Below are 26,722 nucleotides of genomic sequence, written 5' to 3'. Positions count from 1 at the left end.
ACCCTGCGCCTTCCATTCTGTTCTCTCCAAAGGTACCCAACGTCCTGGGTACCTCCTGCCCATTCCATGCCCAAGAAAGGAGGGATGAGGGGGTAAAGGGTAAGGGTCCGGAACCGGGAGAAGGTGAGGAATTAGAAAATAAAGAGGAGTCAAGCGTGGTGGTGAAGGGAGGCGCCAAGGCTCCCTCTAGCTACTCACATTCATCAGGGATCTGGATGAACAGGCAGGGGCTGCAAAGGAGGAGAGGCCACAAGTACCGCAGCGCCACGGCCATCTTCCAGGCGGCGCCGGCGGCACGGCACAGCCGCCGGACTCGGCTCAGGCTCGGCCTGGTGGGAAGAGGGCTAGTGGACAGCTCGGGGCAGGAACTGGGGGTGGGGGCACTGGGAGAGGGGAGGATGGAAGGAAAGGTGGGGGAGGAGAGAAGAGAAAACGGATGGTTGTTAGTTACAAACATCTGGGCGAGCCAGGGATCTTGGCCCCGCCCCTAGCCCCGCCCGCTGCTGGTCGACTTCCCCCATCCCTTCCTCCCCCAGCCCCCAACTTCGAAGAGACCAAGCACTGGCTGGGCCTCCAGGTTGCTTTTCATTCCCTGCTCCTCAGGCCCCCTCCCCGCTCCTATTTGCCTTTCCCATTAACTGCCTCTCCATCACCAACTTGTTGCCCCAATCAGCTCCCCTGGGCATGCCACAGGCTGCTCTGTGCATGTTGTTATCATGTATGACTTCATGTGCCAGCAAGCAGGTGCCCCTGGGCATGAGTGTGGGTGTGGATCTGCATGTAGCCAAATGTGCACATCAGTATTTATGTGGCTGTGTGTGTGCATACAGAACATTTGTCTTTTTTCTGGGAGGGGGCTGCACTCAGGAGCATGCGCTTGTTTTCTTGTGTGACTGTGTCTGTGGGGGATATATTCTCACGTCTGCTATTTTTGTGTGCACACACAAGCATGGGTGCACACATATGTAGAGAAGAACTCATTGCAGTCTCATTGGTATGGGTTTCAGAGCCTACTGATCACTGAATGCTGTTCCGGCCTGGGGGGCTTGGAAAGTGGAGACAGGGAAGGAAGGAAAGGGGCCCAAAGAAGCTGCATTGCACAGAATAGGTTGAGGGAAATGAACAAAGGGGGAGAAAGCCTGACCTCAGGAAGTGACAGGAGGGAGAGAGGGGAGGAGGAAAGCACCTCTCCGCTGTCCCTCAGGCCCCCAGGGGGCAATAGAGGCGACTGTGGCCTCCCCACTTCCAGATGCTCCAAGCCAGGGTCAGCTCAGGGGTCAGGGAAAGCTCTGGGACAGTGCTTCTGACACCTCTTCAGTGCCTGGCAGGCCCAGCTTCTTAAGAGGAAACAGACTCCCAAGAAGACAGACCACTTTGACTCCAAACAGGAAAAGGTGTGAGAGAGGCAAGTGATGGAAGTGCAAGCGGGCAAGAGCAGGACGCTGGGTGGCTGAGAGGTTGGAGACTGGAGTCCGAATTCTGGATGCCTCGCCAAACCCATACTGGGTATCCTCCTTGTGCCAGTTAGGACCTTACTAAGGGTGAGACCAAGCTTCATCCAGGATGCCAGAAGGGTAGGTGGGGAGGCCTGGAATGCTGTGCTAAGATATCTAGACTTTGTCAGGAGGCTACCAGGAGCCACAAATTGGTTTTGTGTAAGGTGACCCACGAAGAGTAACAAATGCAACAGACTTTGCAGAATGGGCAGGGAAAATAGAGGGCGGTGAATAGCAGTCTGCTTGGAGCTCTCAGACTCCCCCACCCAATGCTGCAGGGGGAGGGGGAGGGGGAGAAGCACCAGAGTGGGTCAATGTGGATGGGCTGAAGGCCAAGGGAATGACTTGGAGAGGAAGTAGCAAACACACAGCCAATTCCCAACTTGCAAGAGCTGAGCTGGGGCCCAGAAGGGAGGAGCAAGAGCAGACCTGATCCACCCCCTCCTTCCCCAAGAAAGCCAGTGCAAGCAGGGTGGGCCCCAGGCCTCAACTTCAAGGCCTGTAGGAAGCAGTAGGAGACTCAGATCAGAGGGCAGGCGATCAAACAGCAGCCTTGGGAGCTCTGAGCGCTCTGGTCTTAGGAGGGGGAGGGAAGGGAGAAGCGAGAAAAAACAATCAAAGAAGGACCTTCCTGCACTCAGTGGCCCAAGTGCTCCATTTGCTGGAATGACATTCCCCATCATGCCAGCCCCTCCATTTGTCCTCCAAATCTAGGCTCCCACAATGGGTGTGGCATATACACCCCAGGCGTATACACAGGGGAAATTCCATCCCCCCCAAATCCCTGTCATGCCCCACAGTCTCACACCCAACCCCTTTTAGTCTCCTGGTATTTGCCAACCAACTCGCCACCTTCCCAGGCGCTCAGAGCCAGGCAGGAGCCAGGTTGAGGCTCCCTGACAGCTGGCAGCTCTGCCTCCTCTCCTCCCACTGCTGCTGGGTCTCTGATCTCTCACCATTCCTCTGGCAATTACAGAGCAAGCAGCTCAGGTTGTCAGCTCAGCGGGCCCCCCACCCCCCATCAGCACCTCCAGGGGCAGGGGAGGGGGGGCAGTATTCCACAAGCTGGTGTACAGATGGAGCCAAGGCCATGTCTGTGAAGGTGGGGCAGACTGGGGAAGACTGAAGGGTGACAGACAGGGCGAGAAAGAGGCAGGAGGGAGCTGGAGAGGCTGAGATGTGGGGCTGGGGGAGGGAATGGAAGACAAAGACAGATGCTGGACCACCCCGGTTTCCAAGATGAAGAAATGGAGAAACAGAGACCCAGGCAGCAGGGAAAGGAAGAGGAGAGGGGAAAGGAGTACAAAGAGTGGGAGGCAGCTGCAGAAAGCACTGATGAGAAGTGGCCAGCAAGGAGTGAGAGGGGTGTGTGTGTGTGTGTGTGTGTGTGTGTGTGTGTGTGTGAGAGAGAGAGAGAGAGAGAGAGAGAGAGAGAGAGAGAGAGAGAGAGAACAGGCCTAGTGGTCCAAGTCCTGGACCCTGGGGGATGCACCAGGCAAGGGGCGGGGAAGGAGGAGAGGAGATGAACCTGAGTCAGAGGAGGGGGCCTTCTGGAGCTTGGATGTCAGGCTGGACTGATGGGCAGGGTGGAGCAGAGAAGCTGTGAGCCAGCATCAGAGACAAACAAAGCACACAACGACAACAGACAGAGCAGCAGGTCCCGGCCACTTGTGACACTGGAGCAAGGGTGTGGTAGTAAGACGAGATGAATGAGCCACTGGCGGTCGGCCCTCAGGGAGCAGGTGGGCCCCCTGAAGAGGGGGAGGAAGAAGCACCCGGAGGACCACAGTGGATTCTTCCGAGATTGCGGCTAAGCCAGAATGAGTAGCCACCTGGCTGGGGGGAGGGGGGTTGCCCAGGAGTCCACAGGCACAACAGTGAGTGTCCGTGTGTACACCCGGATGTGCACCCACTGCATAAACCCATCACTGTGCTGGGGGAGGGCACAACAAAGGCAGGCTGCTCCCCAGTGGGTCCAGCTGGGAACCCATCCTCCCCTGGGGCCTCACGCACCTCTCACAGGCAGGCAGAGGGAAAGGGTGTGGCAGGAACTGAAGTGGATGAGGTTGGCAAGGTCAGGCCCACTGGAGCCTGCAGGGAGGGGCCCGGCCCCTGGCCATACCCTGGCCCCATGGGGCCTCTGGAACTGCTCTCCTCTGGCCTCTGCCCACTGGCTGGGGGAGACTTGAGAGGACATGGAGCCAGGCTGAGCCCTGGGGTGGCTTGCCCCCCCCCCCCCAGAACCTTTAAGGGTGCCCTGCATGCCTTGTCCTCTCTGCCCCTCCCATCTGATGGAAATGCACCTGCCCAAGGGATAAGTAACACAAAGGTCCTCCAGCCCAGTGTCTGTTGAGAATGGCAGTGCCCTATGACCTGGCAGACCTGAACGGGGGCAGGACTGGGGGCTCAGTGCCCCAGGTGTGTGAGACGGTCAAAGTGTGGGTACCACGCCTGCAAATTTGTAGGTCTGGGGGGCCTGTGTGGTGACATGCATGCCTGGGTTGTCACCTCAACAGGACTGGAGGGGGCCTTGGAGCCTGTCGGCACGTACATGAGGGTGCGGGTGTCACCTACATCCCATGCACTGTGTTCCTTTAAGTCTCCTTCTCGCCCTCCCCCCCAGGCTGTGGCTGGCGGGTTTCCATGGAGATGGAGCCCAGCTCCCTCCGCTGGCAGAGATGGGGGAAGCCTAGAGGAAAGCTTACTGCAGCCTAATGGGTTATTTAGATAATATATAAAGGAGGCTGACGGGTGGGAGCCCCCGCAGGTTCCTGGGGGCCTGGAAGTCTTAAAGAACGGCTGTTTCCTCTTCTGTGCCCCCCTGTCTCGCCCCTCCCAAAGGACACCCCCACCAGAGTACACCCTCAGCCCCTACAAGGCTGAGGTCTCCAAGGCAACCACAGCTTACCTGTAAAGGACCATTCTCCTTAAAGGATGAGGAAGGGGTGGGACAGAGCTTAACCCTTTGTGGAGGAGCAGAGAGAACAGTCTACACTGGGGGAGGAAGGCGGAATCTCACCATCAGTGGCAGGGACAGCTTTTCTCTATACCCCCTGCCCCCACCCCCATGTCAGAGTCAGCTGCCCCATTTTATTGAGTAAATTCATGGACGGCGCTTACGACATGCCAGGGACTCTTTTACACACAGGGACACTTTCACACACATCGCTCATTTAACCCTTAAAATCGCCGTGTGGGACAGATGTGCTATCATCCCCATTTTACAGATGAGGAAACTGAGGCGCAGAGAACCAGAGTACCATGTCCAAGGTCACTGATGCTCAGCAGGGGTGGGGTTCTCGATGGGGCAGAGGCTTCCTCTGGGTGCCAGCTCATCTCTCAGGGCCTCCGCTTCCCAGCATGTGTTCCCAGGGGGCCAGGAGCCTGGAGGAGAATGGCCTCCAAGCCATCCCGCACCCTGGAGAAGGGCCTAATTTGCTAGGCAGATGGCAAGCAAATGTGGGAAGCCAGGAGGGAAATCTCAGGAGGAAGCCACGCGTAAGTAGGATGTGACCCTCGGCACAGAGCAGGAACCATCCCATCCCTCGGCCTTGGGTTTTACCTGACCGCCCATCCCAGGAGGCCGCCCATCCACAAGAAGGCAAATTCCTTTCCCCTTTCAACTCAGGGCAGCCTGGGTGCCTTGTGCCCCTCCCGGTATCCAAAATGCTGGGTTGCTCTGGCCCTTTTCTTGACACCAAAGGTCCCAAGGCCTCCTCACAAAGAGGCTTTGACTACCAGTCAGGGCTTCGGGACAGCATGGACGCCCTGTGCAGAAGGGGAAACTGAGGCCCAGTGGAGTAGGGGCCAAGGCTCTGGCCTCCCAGACTCCTAGAATGCCAGCAGTGCAGCCAAGTATCCCATGCGCAGTTGGGGAAACTGGCACCCACAGACTAAAAGCTGCGTCCCCACCCTCTCCAAGCCTTCTCTGGCTCTGGACTCTGAGCCAGACCAGAAACCCCCTGACCTGAGAAATGAACTTGGGCCTTGGGGACTAGGCCAGAGGGGGGATGTACATCCTGTTCCTATCGAGAGCAAGGCCTGCCTCCAGGACTAGAGGGGAGAGAAGGCTGCAGAGCAGGCAGGCCATGTGGGAAGGTGCTAAGCAAAGTGGAGAGGCAAGGGGGGCCCAGCCGGCAGCAAGAGGCACCAGCCCGTGCCTCCTGCTCAGACCCACCAGCCCTGGGATGCCTGGGGCGGAGGGGGGGTGGGGAATCGGGTGCCTAGAAACGGCTCAGACACTGCCAGGCCCGTCCAGCCCCCTCAGGGCTCCCCACTCCCGATGGGTTAAAGGGCAGAGGGGCACAGGAAGACTGGGGGCGAACAATGGAGCCTCTGTCGTCCCAGGCATTCCTAAGGCATGAAGGCAGGAGGCCAGGGGAGGGGCCAGAGGGCACCCCAAACGGGAAACCCCACATCATGGCAGCCTCTGCAGCCACCATCATCAGGCCCGCCCCTTCCTAGCACAGGCCCAGTAGGGGCATCTGAGGGGACTCATGTGGGCAGAGGAGGATCTGTGTGCGCATGCTCTTTCTCACACACATACATACACACACACACGAATGCACACATGCAACCAGATATATGATCCGCACACATGCAAATAGGAATAAGCACACACTCGCACGCCCAAAGCTACCCTCCTATACAAACCTCCAGCCCTGCTGCCCTGCCCTAGTGTGTCCGCCTCTGAATGTTTTAGCCCAGAGAGCTGAGGGGAGGAGGCTCCTTGGGACTCATAACCTCACTTCAAGAGGAACAGCCCAGCAGGACTGCATGGCCGAGTGTGCAAAGCCCAGGATGCTCTTGACTCTTGCTTCACCCCTTCCAAGGCCAGCACGGCTGTCCTTACTGGGTTTAGGGCCAAAAATTGTCAGAACGGTGGCTGGGTGCTCCCTCCGTGGCTTCTGGAAAGACCAGCAGTCCAGACCCAGACCCTGCCCCTGCCCCTGCCCCTGCCCCTGCCCCTGCCCCTGCCGAGGAACTCCCCCGCCCTCCAGGCTCCTCCCTCTCTGCAGCCTTTAGGAAGCCACAAAGATCCTGTTGATATCCGGGGAGAAAGCAGGCCGGCCCTGCTAACCTTCCACCCCCCTCCCCTGCCCTCTGGGTGGAGGTGACCAGGTGCCTGCCCCTGTCCATCCTCCAGGTCAAACAAGGCCCCCAAGGGAGGTCTGAGCCCAACCTGAAGCCGTGGCTCAGAGTTCAGAGGGGCCAAGTTTAATCAACAGCAAGACATGGGAGAGGAGGTGAGGCAGGAGGGGAGAGGAGCAGAGGGAGAAGCTAGACAAAAGGAGAAGCTGAGAGGTGGAACCCAGGGCACCTACGGGGGGGGGGGGGGGGGCGCGGAGGAAGGCAGAGGCAGGTGGGGGGAGAAGGGGGTAGTGCACTCCCCACAGTGAAACTCCAACTGAGCTGGGAGCGGAAAGGTGATGTCTGGGGGGGGGGGGAGGGGCGGGAGTGGAAAGGTGGGTGACTGAGAGCTGGGGGGTGGGGAAGCAGAAGGGGGAGCCCAGGATTGGCCCAGGGCCCCACCCAGGGACCTAAACCCTCCCTTTCCAATGAAGGGAGGAGGAGACAGGGCAAATGCAGCAGCCAGCTTGGGAACCCTAGAGGGGGGATCCAGATACCTGGTCGCCCCCATTGTCTGAATCACAGGATAGGGCGGGGCCCTGGGGCTCAGAAGGGGCCTGGTGGGCAGGGCAGTTGGCTGGGATGCCCATCTCTGCCCAGGACCCCACCTCTATTCCGTTCTTCCCCAGAGTAGGTTCCTCCTAGGCTCAGGGCTCCCACATCCCTCCTGGCCCCCCAAGCTGTTTCGACCTTTAGCCCAGGAAGGAGATCCAGAAAACGCTTCTATCACACCTTCGCCTTGGCTCTCCTGGAGGCTGGGCGGCTCTGCAGGACCCCATGGCCCTCGCTGCCCAGAAGGGTGACCCAGAGGCCTTCTTTCCAGCTGTTGTCATTCAAAGTGGCACCAGGGACAGTTTGCCTTGAAAGGGACCTTAGAGATTAAGGAGCCCATGCCCTCCTGTGATAGCCAAGAAGGCTGACATTCAAAGCCAGGAAGGGCCTGAGGATCAGGAGCCACTCGGCTGGGGAGTGGCAGGTATGGCACAGGGGCCGCCTCCTCCACCCTCCCCAGCCAGTCTTGCCGAAGCATGTGGCATGGAAGGCACCCTCCCCAGCGGCAGGAAAAGGCCGATGGGAGCGCAGCCTGGGTGCTCCTGTCTGCTGGAGCGGGCCCTTCCCTACTCCGCACCTCCCTTTCCCCTTCAGATAGTCACAAAAGAAAAAAAGGAAAGCCAATTTGTGCCCCCGAGGACGAAGACAGTGTCAGTCTGGTTCATTACTGGCTTTTCCATGGGCAGCCGTGAGCACTTGGCAGTGAGCAGCCCAGCCCATGGGCCACGGAGTGGTCGAGCAGGGAGGAGCTCATTACTGCACAGGGAGGGGCCCGCCGCCTCAGGTTGCTGTGTGCCCACTCGGTGCTCTGCATGGGTCTGGCCACTGGTGGAGTAACCTCCCAGAAGCAGGTTGTAGCGAACCAACGAGATTGAGGCTGGGGTGTGCCGAGCGGGTTTCTCTCTGGGTGGTCAGATCCCCAGTGAGTCTTAATTTCTTTTGTTCTTTTCTGTATAATTCAAGTGCACCACCACAACAAGATGTACCACCTTTGGGATCACGCACACACAGACAGAAATAAGTATGGAAAGAGACGAGGACGCAGCATAGAAAAATGGCCAGGCGCTGAGGGTCCCAGCCCTGACCTGAGCTCCCCATGTGGTCACAAACACCTAAGAGCCCCGAAGGCTCAGGAGCCCATGGGTGCACGTGCTTGCGCCAGGTGAGAGGCAGGCCCGGCTCAGTCCCATTGCCTACAGTCAGAAGCTGGCCACAGGCGAGAGGCCCCAGGCAGGCCCCTGCCCCAGCCACCCGACAGGGGACAAGAAAGATGAGGCTCAGAGACACTTTATGAGAAGAAAGGCTGATTGGATTATTCACATGAGTCAGCAGAGATGGCACTGGGCTGCCCAGAAGCCCCTGCCTTCTGGGTGGAGTTAACTGGAAGGAGGGCACCTAGTGGAGGGGGATGCCAAGCCTCCCCTTCTTGAGGGGGCAGATGGCCCTCGGCCTGCCACCGAGAGACAGGCAGTGATGGGCGGGGCTCCAGATATCCTGTAGGGGGCAGCAGGTTGTGCTAGGTGTTCTTTGCCATCCCTGCCAACCAAGAGACTCCCAAAATCTGCCTGAGGAAGGGGGTGATAGGAATTGTGGACCCTCCCATAAGCAAACAGGGGCAGGAAGACTTTGCAACGGGCAAAAGACCTGCCGTGGGTATGGATAGGGCCTGAGCCGAGCATCTCCCTTTCTAGAACCCCTGGCCCTGAGCCAGTGATGCCCTCCCTCCCACGCCTCTACCTGGTGGACCCACATCCTACAACCATGTGCACAGGCGCACCGGTGGGCGCCCAGGCCCATCTCACTGAGGCTCCAGGCGCACCCTGTGCCTCTGGGGAGGAGACCCCGATCCTGGTGCAGTCTCAGAGGGGACTTCCGAGGAGTCCAGGCTGGGGTTTGGAAAGAAGAGTGAGAAGAACAAAGCCCCCCACCCCTACCTTGGGGCGGAGGGCCAGGCAGCGCCCAGCCCGGTTCCCTCCCCTCCCCCCATTGCAGGGGCAGCCTACCCCAACCTCCCCTCCCACCACGCTGGCCACCGAATTTTCAGTGGAACTGGGACCTCGACTGGGAAAGAGGGCCAGCCACGCCCAGGGCCACACCCCACGGCAGCCTATGGGGGGGGGGGGGCGTCATCAGGCCCCATCGCGCTCCCTTTCTCACACATGCACACACCCATAGGGACGTGCCAACTTCAGCCCCCACCTGCCTGCACAGACCTTGTCTGACTCCCCCCACCCACCCGGAGTGTCCCTTCTCGGATCCGCATTTTGGGCGCAACCCAGGTACCCCTCACCTGTCGGGCTCTGGCCCTGGTCCCCTGCCCTAGCCCCACTCCTGTCCGCACGGCCGAGCGGGTGGAGGGGGGGCACCTGGGTGGGGCTCCGGCCGCCCCACCCGTGACCGCGAGCCCAGCGGAGCGGCGCTTACGCTCTCGCCCCCGGGCAGGGCTGGGACCGGGGACCGGGGACGTTGCAGCCGCGGCCGGTCCCAAGGGCAGGCCTGCCCGCCTTACCTGCGCTACGGCCGCCACTCAGGCTGCCCGCCCAGCCTCCGCGCACGCCGGCCTCGGACCCGCCGCCCGAGTGCGTCTGCGAAGCCTGGAGATGCTGCGTCGGAGGCGGCAGGGCGGGGGCGGGGCGGGGCGGGCGTGCGCGCGGGAGGAAGGGGAGGGGAGCGCAGGGGGAGGGAGGGGGGAGTGAGATCACCTCCCCCGCTGCCCGCTCCGCCCCCCGCGCCCTCACCCCTCGTCCCGGAGGAGCCTGGCTGCGGAGCCTCGCGCGCCTGGGAACCCCTGCTGGCCCGTTCGGGGAGCTCAGTGGGACCGTTGCCCGCAGCCCCGGAGTGCCTCGGACCCCGGACCCCGCACCGCAGTGGAGGCTCGGGACAGGAATCGCGGGGCGGGAGTGTTCCCAGGGTTCGGGGCTGGGCCTTGGAGAGAGGAGTCGAGTAGGAAACAGACACCCATCTCCCCTCCCCCAGCCATCTCTGCCCTCCAGGGTGCTGGCGACCTATGGGCACTCACAGGCAACGCCGTCCCAGCCGTGTCCCCGTCTTGAGGTGTTTGGATGCCTCCCCACCCAAGGCAGGATTCCTGAGTCTCTGGGCTCTCCCCACGAGTGCCCCCTAATCCTAGGCGCCCAGCCCAGGCGGGGTGCGCGGGCCTCGATCTCCGGCAGCCAGGAGCGCGCAGATGGAGCGCGCAGATGGGCACGAGCTCCTGGGCAGTCCAGAGCCTGGGGGCCAGGAGGTGGCTAAGAAGGCGCCCCTCTAACTGCCACTCCCAGTTCCCAGATATTCCTCTGACTCCCTGCCAGCTTTCCCAAGCTCCACGTCTTATTTCTTTGTCGCGGGGATTAGCCCCATCCCGACCTTCCCCGGTGGCCCCACTCTCAGCAGCCCTGCCCCGGACGCCTGGGTAAGGAGCTCCTCCCCAGCGCCCCCCCTAGGCTCGTGGCGGTCACGCTGAGGGCGCAGGAATTCCGGAGTGAGCCTAGCCGGCCGCAGGGCAAGGAAGGCCTAGGGCCCAGATGGCAGATTGCAGCCCTGGTGGCCACGGTATTTTTATGGGCATGCCTGTTGCCCAGTGAAGCATTCCCGGGGCCTTCAGCACAGCCTCCTGAGACCCTCCAAGCCGGGAAGGAGGCCTAGCTGGGAGCGGCCCTGGCCTGTTGTCCCCACCCCATCCAACCATCTCCTTGCCGGCTCCAGGAAGGGGAGGCTGGGAATGGCCCCACCTTCTGCCAGGGAGGGTCTGGATGCCATGTTTCTGGCTGTCTTGAGAAAGAGCAAGCACAAGACTAGACACCCGAGCCCAGCCAGCATGGCTCGGTGCTTGAGCGTCGACCTATGAACCAGGAGGTCACAGTTCCATTCCCCGTCAGGGCACATGCCCAGGTGGCAGGCTCCAGCCCCAGTGTGGGGTGTGCAGGAGGCAGCCGATCAATGATTCTCTCTTGTCATTGATGTTTCTATCTATCCCTCTCCCTTTCTTTCTGAGATCAATAAAAATATATTTTTTAAAAAAGACTAGATACCTGATGAAGGTGGAGGGTCTTTCAGCTCAGGCCTACCCCCAGGCCTGCCAGTGGCCAGGCTCTTGGTGCCAGGAGACCAAGAGTGGGAATGCTGGCAGGACTCTTGTGCCCCTGGTCCAGCCCCTTCAGGAGCCACGAGGAGGCTGAGCTGGGGCACAAGGTCAGTAGGCCTGGAGCTGGCTGCGAAGGGCAGGCCTGAGCAACCGAGATGGGGGTATTTTCCATGATGCACTTTTCTGCGCTCCGCTTCCTGCCTGCTCTGATCTGACCACTGATAGGCCTGGCCTCCCTTCTCTCCAGCCACTCCTGCTTCCACTCACCCCTCTAGTTTCCAAGACCTCTTTCCCCAGCACCAACTTCCGCAAATCCTTTATAGAAGCTAGTATACTAGTCCCCATCGCCATTATTACACTAAGTCACATTTATGGAGCCTGCCACTGTTCTAAGCATGTTTCGTGTATTAGCACGTTTATTTTGCACACCGACCCAGGGAGGCCCACCATTAGTCCATATGACAGATGAGGAACCTGAAGCCCAAAGAGGCCAAGGAGTGTGTCCCGGGAGCACAGCCAGGGAGTCTTTCTCTTCACTTGCTCATTGTATCTGAACATGAACCTGTGATGAAGATTCTGTTACTGTCTTCGCCCTCCAAATGAGGAGCCCCAGGTCACACAGTCACTCAGCCAGGTGGTGCTGTGCCCGGCATTCCCTGCGCCTCTGCTCACTGACTCCTCAGCCCGTCACTATGAAGTAAGCACCACGATTGCCCCCATTTCACAGATGAGGAAACGGAGGTTCAGACAGGCCAAGTGACTTACCCAAGATCGCCCAGAAGGTAAATGGCAGACCTGGGCTTTGAACTTGCTTCTGGGTGACCGCAAAGCCCATTTTCCCACTGCTGTTTGCCCAGATGGAGGGGTCAATGGGAGCAGGAGCAGGAGAAACAAAAGAGGAACTGGGGCAGAGCAAGTCCCAAGAGAAGCAGGAGGGACTGGCTTTGAACAAGAGGTGAGCCGTTGCTCCATGGCCACGTGTTCCCTGTGAAGGTCGGGGGAGTCCTAGACAGACAGAGGGTTGGGTCTTGCCCATTCACACCCCCTTCAATGGCAAGTGCTCCTCACAGCTCCCTGTGACCCACCTCTCTTGGGCAGTCAGCTGATTGAGGGCAGTCCCCTAGAGTCTGGCCAGACTACCCCCAGACAGCCATGTGATGAGGGGTGTGAGTCACAGAAGCCCTTAGAGCACGAAGAACATCCCAGCCGGCTACCAGGGTGGGCTTGTGAGCCTGGCATATCTTTCTGTACTCGTCCCCTTTCCATCTATGTCTGTGTCTTAGGTGTATCTCTTGAAACAGCATATAGTTTAGCTTTGGTTTAGTTTGATACCGTCTACAAGTCCTTACCATTTTTTTTATTTAGGGGCACCAAAAAAATGGACTTTTCTTTTTTTTTAAGTCTTATCTTTTTTTAAACCACCTTTATTGAAGTATAATTTACATACAGTAATATTCACCCTTTTGAAGTGTACAGTTCAATGAATTTTGATAAATGTCGCATAACCACCATCGAAATCAAGATATAGCCCGGCCGGCGTGGTTCAGTGGTTTGAGCATCAACCTATGAACCAGACGTTCCGGTATGATTCCTGGTCAGGGCACATGCCTGGGTTGCAGGCTTGATCCCCAGTGTGGGGCGTGCAGGAGGCAACTGATCAAGGATTCTGTCTCATCATTGCTGTTTCCATCCCTCTCTCCATCACCCTTCCTCTCTGAAATAAGTAAAAATATATATTTTTTAAAAGATATAGAACATTTCCATCACTTCTACAAATTCCCTCCAGCCCCAGCCCCTGGCCCCTGACTCGCACTGGGCTACCTTCTGTTTTTGCTAGAATTTATTACAGACACAATTGTACAGTATGTACTCTTTCATCTGGCTTCTTTTGCTTAGTGTAGTTTTGGGGATTGTCAGTGGCGTGTGCATGTGTGTGTGTATGTGTGCGCATGTGTGTGTGCGTGTGCGTGTGTGTGAGCAGTTTTTCCGTTTTATCACTGAGTAGCGTGCCAGTGTTTGTTTTGCCGTAAACCCGCTGAAGAACATCTGGGTTGTTTGCAGCTTTGGGCGATGATGGATAGAGCTGCTCAAAACGTTCACCGCAGAGGACTTTGGGTGAGCAGCTTTCATTTCAGTGAGGTAACCACCAAGGAGTAGACTGCTGGGTCACACGGTGACTTTGTCTGCCTGTCTGTCTTCTACCTGTAGGGTTTTGTTGATCTCGTTGGTAGTGGTTGCTGTATGTTTAGATTTACTATTCTTGTCCGCTTACTAAGTGCTTTCTATTTATCTTCCTTTCCAAATTTCTCTGCCTTCACCCCCACTTTCTTTCCTCTCTTTCTTTTTTTAAAAAACGTATTTTTATTGATTTCAGAGAGGAAGGGAGAGGGAGAGAGAGATGGAAACACCAACGGTGAGAGAGAATCATTGATCGGCTGCCTCCTGCACACCTCCCACTGGGGATCGAGCCCGCAACCCAGGCATGTGCCCTTGACCGGAATCAAACCTGGGACCCTTCAGTCCGGAGGCCAATGCTCTATCCACTGAGCCAAACCAGCTAGGGCTTTCCTCTCCTCATTCTATCAGTGAAGTTTCGGGGCAGGAAGCAGAAATTGCTCCAGCTATCTTACACAGAAATGGATTTTGTACAAGGAATTGGAACCATACAACCATCAGAGGGGCCAGAGGGGTGTGTTCTGGGCAGGATCCCCAAGACAACTAGCTCTACCTCTGCCACCATCAGCAAGGTGGGGGAACAGGCAGTCAGCAGTGTAACTATTGAGTTCAAGAAGATACCACCAGCCCGGCTGGTGTTGCTCAATGGTTGCACATCAACCTATGAACCAGGAGACCATGGTTTGATTCCAGGTCAGGGGACATGCCTGGGTTGCGGGCTCAATCCCCAGTGTGGGGTGTGCAGGAGGCAGCCGATCAATGATTCCATCTCATCATTGATAGTTTCTCTCCCTCTCTCTTCCTCTCAATAAAAATATTTTTTAACCATCAACAGAACAACAAGAAAGCCCACTGCATGGGAGGACATGTTTGCCAATGTTATCTCTGATAAGGGTTTAATCTCCAAAATTTACAGGGAACTCATACAACTTAACAAAAGGACGATAAACGATCCAATCAAAAAATGGTCAAAGGACCTAAACAGACACTTTTCGAAAGAGGACATAAGGAAGGCCCAGAGACATATGAACACATACTCAAAGTCACTAATCATCTGAGAGATATAAATCAAAACAACAATGAGGTACCATCTCACACCTGTCAGAATGGCTATCATCAACAAATCAACAAAGGACAAGTGCTGGCGAGGATGTGGAGAAAAAGGAACCCTCATGCACTGCTGGTTCATGGGAATGCAGACTGGTGCAGCCACTGTGGAAAACAGTATGGAGTTTCCTCAGAAAGTTAAAAATGTAACTCCTATTTGACCCAGTGATCCTACTCCTAGGACTATATCCCAAGAAACCAAAAATACCAATCAGAAAAGATATGTGCACCCCTAAGTTCATAGTAGCACAATTTACAATAGCTAAGATTTGTAAACAGCCTAAGTGCCCATCAGCAGATGAATGGATTAAAAATCTGTGGTACATCTACACAATGGAATACTATGCTGCTGTAAAAAAGGAGTTCTTACCATTTGCAACAACATAGATGGAACTGGAGAGCATTATGCAAGCGAAATAAGCCAGTCGGAGAAAGATAAATATCACACAATCTCACTCATATTTGGGATATAATGATCAACATAGTTTGATGAACAAGAATAGATCGATCTAGAGAGAAATGGTAGGGGAGCGGGGGTAGAGAGCAACCAAAGGACTTGTATGCATGCATATTAGCGTAACCAATGGACTAGACACTGGGGCAGTGGGGGCTTGCCCGGGGTGGGAATGGCTGGGAGATGGGGGTGTCAATTGGGGAAAAAGGAGACATATGTAAAACTACAGACAATAAAAGAAAAAAAAATATTTTTTAAAAAGAAGACACCATAACAGCCTCAATACTGAGAAGAAAATGGAAGAAACCAGGTATTTAGGATGACCCAGATTTTTCCATTCAATAAATGTGGCTAACCGTGCTGAGAAAAAAAAATTAAAAAAGACTCCACCAGAGTCATGAGCCAGGGATCAGCAAGCTGGGACCTGGGATGCCATCGCTGCCACAAGAAGCAAAGGCTGGACACGGGAGCATTGCTGCTGAAGCCCCACTCCCCCTTGACCTTGACATCCAGCTGAGAAAGAGCTCCACACAGTAAAAAGATGCCCCCCCCCCCTTTCTCCAGCCTTCCAAATCTTGTGCAAGTGCACCTGAGTGGCAAAACCTAATTTGCATCCCAGAGCCCGGCTGCACACAGTCTGGGTCTGGGAAACACACTACCTCAGCAGTAAGTACAAAGGCACATTTAAAGGAGGTGGGGCCCTAACTGGTTTGGCTCAGTGGATAGATCATTGGCCTGGTCCCAGGTTCGATTCCGGTCAAGGGCATGTACCTTGGTTGCAGGCACATCCCCAGTAGGGGGTGTGCAGGAGGCAGCTGATCAATGTTTCTCTCTCATGGATGTTTCTAACTCTCTATCCCTCTCCCTTCCTCTCTGTAAAAAATCAATAAAATATATATTTTTTAAAAAGGTATTCTTGCTGTTAGTGATGGCAGCTCATGTGTCTAAAGAAAAAGAGAAGGTGGGAGAAAGTCTGAGCCCACGCAGCCATCCCATTGGTTCCCTCCATTCTTAGTCATCTTTTAGATGGGTCGAACTTGTTTTCTTTCATTTTCCTTTCTATTTATTTAGAAGCACTGTATGAATTTTTTAGTAGTTACTCTAGCTATTTTAACGTGCATTCTTAACAAAGTCTAAAGTTAATCGATATCTCTGCTCTGGTGGTTTTAACCTATGGCCACAATTTTAAAAATATATATATTTGTATTGATTTCAGAGAGGAAGGGAGAGGGAAGGAGAGAGAGAAACATCAATGATGAGAGGGAATCATTGATCGGCTGCCTTCTGCACGCCCCCTACTGGGAATGGAGCCCACAACCCGGGTATGTGCCCTTGACTGGAATTGAACCCGGGACCCTTCAGTCCGCAGGCTGACGCTCCATCCACTGAGCCAAACCGGTCAGGGCCACAATTTTTTTTTAAATATATTTTATTGATTTTTTACAGAGAGGAAGGGAGAGAAACAGAGAGCTAGAAACATCGATGAGAGAGAAACATCGATCAGCTGCCCCCTGCACATCTACTGGGATGTGCCCGCAACCCAGGTACATGCCCTTGACCGGAATCGAACCCGGGACCTTTCAGTCTGCAGGCCGATGCTCTATCCACTGGGCCACAATTTTTTTGATGTTCCTTCAAGAGGTGGTAGCTACTTCCCTTCCTCTTCAGTGAGGGCTGGACTTGGTGATTCAATTTTAAATAATTTTTATTGATTGATTGGAGAGAGAAGAAGCAGGAGAGAGAAAGAGAAACATTGATTTCTTGTTCCACTTGGTTGTGCATTCATTGGTTGCTTCTTGTATGTGGCCTGACCAGAGATCAAACCCGCAACCTTGGCCTATTGAAACAATGCTCTAACCAACTAAACTACCCTGCCAAGGTGGTGAATCATTTTTAATGAACAGAGTGAAGCAGAAATGGCAGCTTTCCTGGATTGCTCCTGCTGGAAGTCAGCCGCCATGTTGTGAGGGCACCCACAGCCCTAACATGAGACTCCTTGAGGCTCTTCTCATTCTTATGCTATCACTCTGCATATTCACCAATGACTCCCAGCCTTCCACTCACCCACACAACATCCCAACCTCTCAGTATCTTTTTAAAAAAGATTTTAAAATTGCTTTTAGAGCCCTGACTGGTTTGGCTCAGTGGATAGAGCGTTGGCCTGCAGACTCAGGGGTCCCGGGTTCGATTCCGGTCAAGGGCATGTACCTCAGTTGTGGGCACAACTCAGTTGTGGGGGATGTGCAGGAGGCAGCTGATCCATGTTTCTCTCTCATCGATGTTTCTAACTCTCTATCCCTCTCCCTTCCTCTCTGTAAAAAATCAATAATATATATATATATATAGAAAGAGAGAAAGGGAGAAGGCGAGAGTGAGAGAAACATCGATATGAGAGCAGAACATATATCAGCTGCCTCCTGCACACCCCCTACTGGGGATCAAGCCTGCAACCCGGGCATGCGCTCTGATTGGGAATGGAACCAGCAACCTTTCAATGCACGGGTCAGTGCCCAACCATCTGAACCAACACTGGCCAGGGCCCAACCTCTCAGTTTCTTGACCTTACCTTCAACCACCTTGATCTCGCCTCAGCCCCCCCTTCTCACTGTTGTGCCTTCCAGACCTCTTCATCATCCACAGAGTTGCTCTGACATGTTAAGATCTAAATGCCAAGTCTCTGAGCATGACCTTCAACCTGTTCCTTCTCATTTTCCAACTTCCTTCTTTCTTTCTTTTTAAAAATATATTTTGATTTTTTACAGAGAGGAAGGGAGACTGATAGAGAGTTAGAAACATCCATGAGACAGAAACATCGATCAGCTGCCTCCTGCACACTCCCTACTGGGGATGTGCCCACAGCCAAGGTACATGCCCTTGACCGGAATCGAACCTGGGACTCTTCAGTCGACAGGCCGACGCTCTGTTCACTGAGTCAAACTGGTCAGGGCCCAACTTCCTTCTTTCTACCACCTCTGCATTTTGACCTCATAGAACTTTCTAGTCCCTAGACCCTGCACCAAAGCTGTTAGGTCTCACTTGGCCTTTCTCTCTTCCATAGCCCACCTAGGCCCTATAGCAGGGGTGGGCAAACTTTTTGACTCGAGGGCCACAATGGGTTCTTAAACTGGACCGGAGGGCCGGAACAAAAGCATGGCTGGAGTGTTTGTGTGAACTCATATACATTCAAAGTAAACATCATTACATAAAAGGGTACGGTCTTTTTTTTTTTTTAGTTTTATTCATTTCAAACGGCCGGATCCGGCCCGCGGGCCGTAGTTTGCCCACGGCTGCCCTATAGTGTATCTCTTCAACATGCTCAAGTTTCCCCATTAATGGAGGATTCATGTAGGAATGAGGAAGACAGTTGCATTCATCAGGGTTCTCCAGAGAAAAAGAGCCAATAGGATGTGTGTGTATGTGTGTGTAAAGAGATCTGTTATAAGGAACTAGAGGACCGATGCATGAAATTCTTGCAAACGTAGGCCTTCCTTCTCCTGGCTGCCGGCACCGGCTTCCCTCTGGCACCTGGCACCCGGGCTTCCCTCTGGCTGCGGTTAGGCACCTGGGACCTGGGCTTCCCTTGCAGACCCGGCTTGGCTTCGTCCGGAAGGTCATCCAGAAGGATGTGCGGTCTAATTAGCATATTACACTTTTATTATTATAGATTGGCTCATGTGACTATGGAGCCTGAGAAGTCCCAAGATCTACAGTCAGCAAGCTGGATTCCTGGGAGAACTGATGGTGTAAGTTCCAGCCCAAGGGCAGGAAAAAGGCCAATGTCCCAGTTTAAGTAGTCAGGCGGGAGAGTTCCCTCTTACTCCACCTCTTTTTAAAAAAAAATATATCTTTATTGATTGCAGAGAGAAAGATAGAAACATCAATGATGAGAGAGAATCATTGATCGGCTGCCTACTGCAGGCCTCACACTGGGGATTGAGCCCACCACCCAGGCATGTGCCCTTGACTGGAATCGAACCCAGGACCCTTCAGTCTGCAGGCTGATGCTCTATCCACTGAGCCAAACCAGCTAGGGGCTTACACCACCTCTTTATTCTATTCAGGTCTTCAATGGATTAAATGAGCCTCACCCACATTAGGGAAGGCAATCTGCTTTATTCATTAATCTTGTCTAAAACACCCTCACAGACATACCCAGAATGTTGTTTAACCAAATGTCTGGGTACCTCATGGCCCAGTCAATTTGACACATAAAAATAATCATCACAACAGTAATCTCAGACACATGGACAGGAACCCAGGCAGAATCAAACATCTGAGCTTTGGGGAGTTTGAAGTAGGTTTATCTGCTTGTTTTTTCAAAGATTTTTGTATTGATTTTTAGAAAGAGAGGAAGGGAGAGGGAGAGAGAGAGAAACATCAATTTGAGAGCATAACATCAATCGGCTGCCTCCTGCATGCCCTCTCCCAGGGAATCCAGCTCGCAACCTGAGCATGTGCCCTGACTGGAAATCTAACCGGCAACCTTTCACTGCACGGGACAACACCCGACCAACTGAGCCACACTGGCCAGGGCTGAACCATGTCTTTAAGAAGCTCTGGAGACCAGGTTTTCTTATTCACACCCCCAAACATCCCACCTCTGTACTGTTATGATGGGACTCAGTCCATGCGCCTGTTACCACCAACCAACTACATAACCCTCTCTCACTGTGTCTTTCTTTTCTTTTCCTTTTTCTAAAAATACATTTTTATTGATTTCAGAGAGGAAGGGAGAGGGAGAGAAAGAGAGAGAGACATCATGAGAAACATTGATCAGCTGCCTCCTGCATGCCCCCCACTGGGGACCAAGACCACAACCCGGCCATGTGCCCTGACCGGGAATCGAACCGTGACCTCCTGGTTCATAGGTCGATGCTCAACCACTGAGCCACGCCAGCCACGTGTGTCTGTCTTTTCTACATCTCTTTGCTTCTGCCTAATCCCCTTGGCCTTTAATCCTTCATGATAATTACACATTACCTTTTCTCTACACTTTTGGCTTCTAATCTCTCTGCAGTTTAAGTACCCATGAGAAAGAAGCTTACTGGCCCAAATACTCACTATCTCTACCTGACAAGAGCCTTTGTGTCAGGTAACCTGGGTAGGGAACTGACCAGGTATAGACTGGCTGTTCTTGGCCAGGTACTTGCTCCTGGTCCAGGCAGCTGAGGACAAGGTTGGGCTGGCTATGTGACATACACAGTGGCCATCTGTTGTGGACTGAATTTTGTGTCCCACCCCCAAAACACACACACACACACACACACACACACACACACACACACACACACATATGTTGAAGCCCTAGATCCCCGTGTGACTGTATTTGAAGATGGGAGCCTCTAACAAAGTAATTACAGTTAAATGAACTCACAAGGGTGGGCCCTGATTTGACAGGATTCCTGTGTCCTTATAAGACAGTGATGGTGATGCCGTGACCAGTTTGGCTCAGTGATAGAGCGTCGGCCTGAGGACTCAGGGGTCCTGGGTTTGATTCCGGTCAAGGGCATGTACCTGGGTTGCGGGCACATGCCCAGTGGGGGATGTGCAGGAGGCAGCTGATCGATGTTTCTCTCTCATCGATGTTTCTAACTCTCTGTCCCTCTCCCTTCCTCTCAGTGGAAAATCAATGAAATATATATTGGAAAAAAAAAGACAGTGATGGCGAACCTTTTGAGCTTGGCGTGCCAGCATTTTGAAAAACCCTAACTTCACTCTGGTGCTGTGTCACATATAGAAATGTTTTGATATTTGCAACCATAGTAAAACAAAGACTTATATTTTTGATATTTATTTTATATATTTAAATGTCATTTAACAAAGAAAAATCAACCAAAACAATGAGTTCGCGTGTCACCTTTGACACGTGTGTCATAGGTTCGCCATCACTGTTATAAGAAAACAGCAGAGATTGAGCTCCTTCATATCTCTCTCTCTCTCTCTCTCTCTCTCTCTCTCTCAAATATATTTTTATTGATTTCAGAGAGCAAGGGAGAGGGAGAGAGAGAGAAGCATCAATGATGGGAGAGAATCATTGATCGGCTGCCTCCTGCACACCTGACACTGGGAATCGAGCTTGCAACCCAGGCATGTGCCCTGACCAGGAACTGAACTGTGACTTCCTGGTTCATAGGTCAACAAGCAACCACTGAGCCACGCTGGCTGGGCTCTCTCTCTCTCTCTCTCTCCTACAAGTCAAGAAGAGTGCCTTCACCAGAAACCAGCCCTGCTTGATCTGGGACTTTCAGCTTCTAGAATTGTGAGAAGTAAACGTCTGTGGTTTAAACCCCCAGTCTGTGGTATTTTAAAAATTGATTTGAGAGAGAGGAAGAGAGAGGGAGAGGGAGGGAGGGAGGGAGAGAGAGAGAGAGAGAGAGAGAGAGAGAGCTCAATTGGCTGCCTCCCATGTGCATGCCAACCAGGGACTGAACCCACAACCTAGGCATGTGCCCTGACCAAGAATCTAACTGGCAACCCTTCAATGCATGGGATGACCCTCAACCAACTGAGCCACGCTGGCCAGGGCAGTCTAGGGTATTTTGTGATGGCAGCCCAAGCTGACTAAACATGATCCATGTGTAAATCTCTGGCTAGAGGTGCTCCCACAGCAGCAAGCTGTCTTGGTAGGCATTATTTTTTATCCTCAACTGAGGAATGAGGATATTTTTCCATTGATTTTTTTAGAGATAGTGGAAGTGAGGAGAGAGAGAGAGAGAGAGAGAGAGAGAGAGAGAGAGAGAGAGAGAGAAGTACCAATGTGAGAGAGACACATCAATTGGTTGCCTCCCACATGCACCCAAGCAGGGGTCAGGATCGAACTTGCAACCTAGGTATGTGTCCTTGATCTGCAATCAAACTGAACCTGCGACTATCCAGTGTGTAGGTCGATGCTCTAACCACTGAGCAATGCTGGCCAGTGCTCTTGGTAGGCATCTTGCTTGGTCTGTCCAATCTCACCATACTTAAGTCTCCTGTTCTCTTGTTTTTCTACAAACCCCCAGGATTTGAACAGAATTGGCCATCTGGCGTCTCTTTTGTTGTTGTTTTTGTTTTTTAATCCTCCTCTGAGGATATTTTCTCCATTAATTTTTAGAGAGAGTAGACGGGAAAAGTGGAAAGACAGAGAGAGAGAGAGAGAGAGAGAGAGAGAGAGAGAGAGAGAGAGAGAAACATCGATGTGAGAGACACATCGATAGGTTGCCTCCCACACAGCCATGACTCAGGCCAGGGATTGAACCTGCAACCGAGGTATGTGCCCTTTGAACCTGTGACCCTTCGGTGCACAGGCCAAAACTCTAACCACTGAGCCACGCCCACCAAGGCCCATTTGACTTCTCTCCTCTCCCTCGCAACAGCCTAAAGTGCTGCCAGAGAAAACCACATCAGTATGGAGACAGGTATCACTAGGGATTCCTAGGCTCCAAGCAAGCTGGCTTGTGAGTACCACAGTCCTGCCACGTGACCCCAGCCTGCCTCCCTCTCTTTCCACTCAGTTGCTCTTCCAGGCTTTCCCCACATACTGTTGACTTGGAAACCAAGAGGCCAGATTAAACCCATGAGTTTACTTTCTCTTCTTCCTGAAACCTCACGAAAATGACATTAAATGACTTTTTAAAAGCAAAAATTCCCAAGGGCAAAAATAACAGGAGATGAGATAACAGCAACAAGATTGTGCTAGCTGGGCAGTGACCACTGTAGCAAATCCAGCGAAGCTGGGGGCAGTGGGGACAGCTGAGCAGCAGCTGAATTCACATGGCAGAGCTCATACACGGCTTAAAAACCAGCAAAGGAAATGGGAGTGAATGTCAAGCTGCAGCTGAAAATCTGTTTCAGACGCAGTTAGAGCTGGGCCGGTGTGGCTCAGTGGTTCAGCACCGACCTAGGAACCAGGAGGTCAGGGTTCGATTCCCTGTCAGGGCACATGCCCGGGTTGTGGGCTCGATCCCCAGGGGGGAGGGGGCGTGCAGGAGGCAACCGATCAATGATTCTGTCTCATCATTGATGTTTCTGTCTCTCTCTCCCTTTCCCTTCCTCTCTGAGATAGATTAGGGAATACCAAGAACAGCTTTAGGGGTACTACACTGAAAACAGGGAGACTAAATAAATATTTACTACTGTATGTGGAGCACATTTGCCCTCTGTAGCTCCTTGAGTGCTGACTGCCAGCCTAGGAATTAGACTGAAGCTCTTTCTCTGGGCTACTTGACCATTCCAGGAGGAAAGAATTAAAGAGAGTAACATTGGGCCCGGCCAGCGTGGCTCAGTGGTTGAGGGTTGACCTATGAACCAGGAGGTCACAGTTCGATTCCCGGTCAGGGCACATGCCCGGGTTGTGGGCTTGATCCCACATAGGAGGCATATAGGAGGCAGCCGATCAATGATTCTCTCTCATCATTGAGGTCTCTCTTTCTCCCTTTCCCTTCCTCTCTGAAATAAATAAAAATATATTTTTAAAAAACATAAAAGATAGAGATCAAACTGAAGAAGAAAATCTGTGGGAAACAATATTATGAGGAATAAGAAATATTTTCTTTTTTAAATATATATATATATATATTTTATTTCAGAGAGGAAAGGTGAGGGAGAGAGAGATAGAAACATCAATGATGAAACGGTAACATTGATCAGCCGCCTCCTGCACACCCCACACTGGGGATCAAGCCCACAACCCGGGCATGTGCCCTGACCAGGAATCAAACTGTGACCTCCTGGTTCATAGGTCAACACTCAACCACTGAGCCACACCAGCTGGGCAAGAAATATTTTCTTTAAAACTCCTTAACTTCCAAAGAGAGATAATAGAATGCGAATATTCATGAAAAAAGAACAGGATACTGTAAAAAGGAACATTCGGAGAACAAACAAGAACTTCTGTGGTAGCATAAATTAAAAGGCAGTAGGTTGACATTTTGCTTCTGCCTAGGATACAAGAACTTGCAAGACAACATCACTTCCACCCTAGCTACAAGAAGCTAGATAACCACCCTGGCCGGTTTGGTCAGTGGTTAGAGCATGACCCACGGACCTTGTGCGTTCGATTCTGCGTCCTGGTCTGTTGTGTGCAGGAGGCAACCAGTAGTGCTGTCTCTCTCACATCGATGTTTCTCTCTCTTTCTCTCTGTCACTCTCTATCTCACTCTCTTCCCCTCCTCCCTCCCTTACACTCTCTCTCTAAAGATTAATGGGAAAATATCCTTGGGTGAGGATTTTAAAAAAAAGAAGCTAGATAACCTACAAAATAATTGTTTCTCCCCCCCCCCCCTTTTAAGCCTATTCAGAGGGGGTGAAGGTATAAAAATAAAGAAAAGGAGGGAAAAGAAGAGAAAAGAAAAGAAAAGAAAAGAAAAGAAAAGAAAAAAAAAGAAAAGAAAAGAAAAGAAAAGAAAAAAAAAAAAAAAGAAAGAAAAAAGTGAGCCCAAATCTGAAAAATACCAAGCCTTCCTAGGAGAAAGAGCTGTTGCTGCCTTTATGCTTGGCAGCAGCGGCAACAGGAGGAGGCTGCCATCGACTTGTGTGAGAAGGAAACAGAGGCCCCTTTAACAAAATTTTAAAGGTCAAGTGCGGGACGGCATGACAGCTTGAATCCCTAGAGACCTCAGACACAAAGAGAGTTTGCATTTACCCACAATTCTTTTCCATAGGCCTCACCAAGACCGTTGGGAGGCAGGGCAGGTGGACTGACCCATTCTCCCTGAGGTCTAGATGCATCGGGAGTGCTGAAGCCTGAATACAGGGCAGGAGAAGGGAGACCAACCACACTCCAAACCTTCCAGGGGCAGCTGGTGGCTGGAGAAGGGCAGAAGAGCTGAGAGACATCAAGCCCAGGATGAGGGGACACGGAGGACATACTCCGAGTACCAAGCAGAAACTGCAATGGCAGGGGTTGGGGCAAAGGACCTGCAGGAGACGCTCCTGAGACATGGTCATAGATCTATTGAAGTCCAAGGGTGACTTAGAACTAAGACACATCCCCCAGGTACTCGGCTCACAGGTCCTACTAAAGAGAAGGCTCTTAACCCTACCTTGAAATACTCTGAAATCCATAGGGAGCTGAATCTAGCTAAATCAATAAGAAATCTCAGCCGAAACCGGTTTGGCTCAGTGGATAGAGCGTCGGCCTGCGGACTGAAAGGTCCCAGGTTCGATTCCGGTCAAGGGCATGTACCTGGGTTGCGGTCACCTCCCCAGTGGGGTGTGTGCAGGAGGCAGCTGATCGATGTTTCTCTATCATCGATGTTTCTAACTCTCTATCTCTCTCCCTTCCTCTCTGTAAAAAATCAATAAAATATATTTAAAAAATAAAAAAGAAATCTCAGACAGCTTAACTACATACCAAACTGACTCAAAAACACCCTCTTCTCCCCGAAACCCCTCATCTCACACACACACACACACACACACACACACACACACACACACACACAAACAGCTTAACAAAAGGAGAAGTATGTCCCTTTGGGGTAGCATACATGTTATGATACTCATGTACTCATGCACTTTGTATTAATATATTAGAAATCTACAAATCTGTTTTGTACTTTTTATACTGTTGGATACTTATACTCAAAACTTTTACTAGGTTATTGAGTAAATTTAGTCTTTTTTAAAAAATATATTTTATTAATTTTTTACAGAGAGGAAGGGAGAGGGATAGAGATTCAGAAAGGGAGAGAGATAGAGAGGTAGAAACATCGATCAGCTGCCTCCTACACACCCCCCACTGGGGATGTGCCTGCAACCAAGGTACATGCCCTTGACCAGAACTGAACCTGGGACCCTTCAGTCCGCAGGCTGATGCTCTATCCACGGAGCCAAACTGGCTAGGGCTAAATTTAGTCTTTTTAGAAAAATAAATAAAAATAAATAAATGTTATGATATTCCTTATTGTTTTGTTACATAGTATAATGTCTGGCATTCAATTAAAAAATTAAGATATGTGTGAAAAAAATCAAGGAACTATGATTCATCTTAAAGAGAAGAAACAATCGCCCTGGCTGGTGTCGCTTCGTTGGTTGAATGCCGTCCCATGCACTAAGAGGTGGCTGGTTTGATTCCTGATCAGGCCACATACGTGGGTTTTGAGTTTGATCCCTGGTCAGGGAGCGGACAGGAGATAGCCCATTGATGTTTCTCTCTCACATTGATTTTTCCTTCTCTCTCTCTCTCCCTCCCTCCCTCCCTCCCTTCCTCTATCTCTAAAATCAATGAACATATCCTCAGGTGAGGATAAAAAATTAAGACAAAATAAAGTTGCATCCCCAGATGAGAATAAAGAATTCATCATCACAAGAAAGGCTAAATTAATTATTTAGATATAAGAGGAATTATACCAGACTGAAGAAAAGAGTGCAAAACATCACTAAGAGTAAATATATATGATTATTTACTGTTTAGAGTAAATACAATAACAGTGTAATGTGGATTACTTTTTGCATATTACATATAAAAGTAATTTGTATGTCATATATAAAAATATTGTATGTTTTTTAGAACACAAAGGGTGGGACCATAGCAATTGCAATACTATTATAACATTCTTTTTTTTAATATATTTTATTGATTTTTTACAGAGAGGAAGGATGAGGATAGAGAGTTAGAAACATCGATGAAAGAGAAACATCAACCATCTGCCTCCTGTACACTCCCTACTGGGGATGTGCCCGCAACCAAGGTACATGCCCTTGACTGGAATTGAACCTGGGACCCTTCAGTCCACAGGCTGA

At 52.1% G+C, this 26,722-nt stretch overlaps 1 protein-coding gene across 6 annotated transcripts in view; it reads right to left on the bottom strand.

The window, feature by feature from the left end:
* L1CAM (L1 cell adhesion molecule) overlaps window positions 1–26,722 on the bottom strand; it is a 56,393-nt gene that overhangs the window by 15,641 nt on the left and 14,030 nt on the right. For 4 of the 6 annotated variants that reach the window (XM_036305566.1, XM_036305569.1, XM_036305570.1 and 1 more), the window contains exons 1-2: window positions 9,688–9,799; window positions 199–383 (exon numbers count right to left, since the gene is read on the bottom strand). In XM_036305566.1, coding sequence (XP_036161459.1) covers window positions 199–274 — 76 coding nt within the window. In that variant the 5' untranslated portion in view covers window positions 275–383; window positions 9,688–9,799. Of the gene's footprint in view, window positions 1–198; window positions 384–9,687; window positions 9,800–10,197; window positions 10,542–26,722 lie in introns of those variants that run through there. The other 2 variants (XM_036305567.1, XM_036305568.1) reach the window with 2 other exon arrangements.

This window comes from Myotis myotis, unplaced genomic scaffold (assembly GCF_014108235.1).
Source record: "Myotis myotis isolate mMyoMyo1 unplaced genomic scaffold, mMyoMyo1.p scaffold_m19_p_4, whole genome shotgun sequence".
Classification (NCBI taxonomy): Eukaryota; Metazoa; Chordata; class Mammalia; order Chiroptera; family Vespertilionidae; genus Myotis; species Myotis myotis.
Note: the sequence above shows the minus strand (reverse complement) of the source record. Positions and strands in the feature narration are given on the sequence as shown.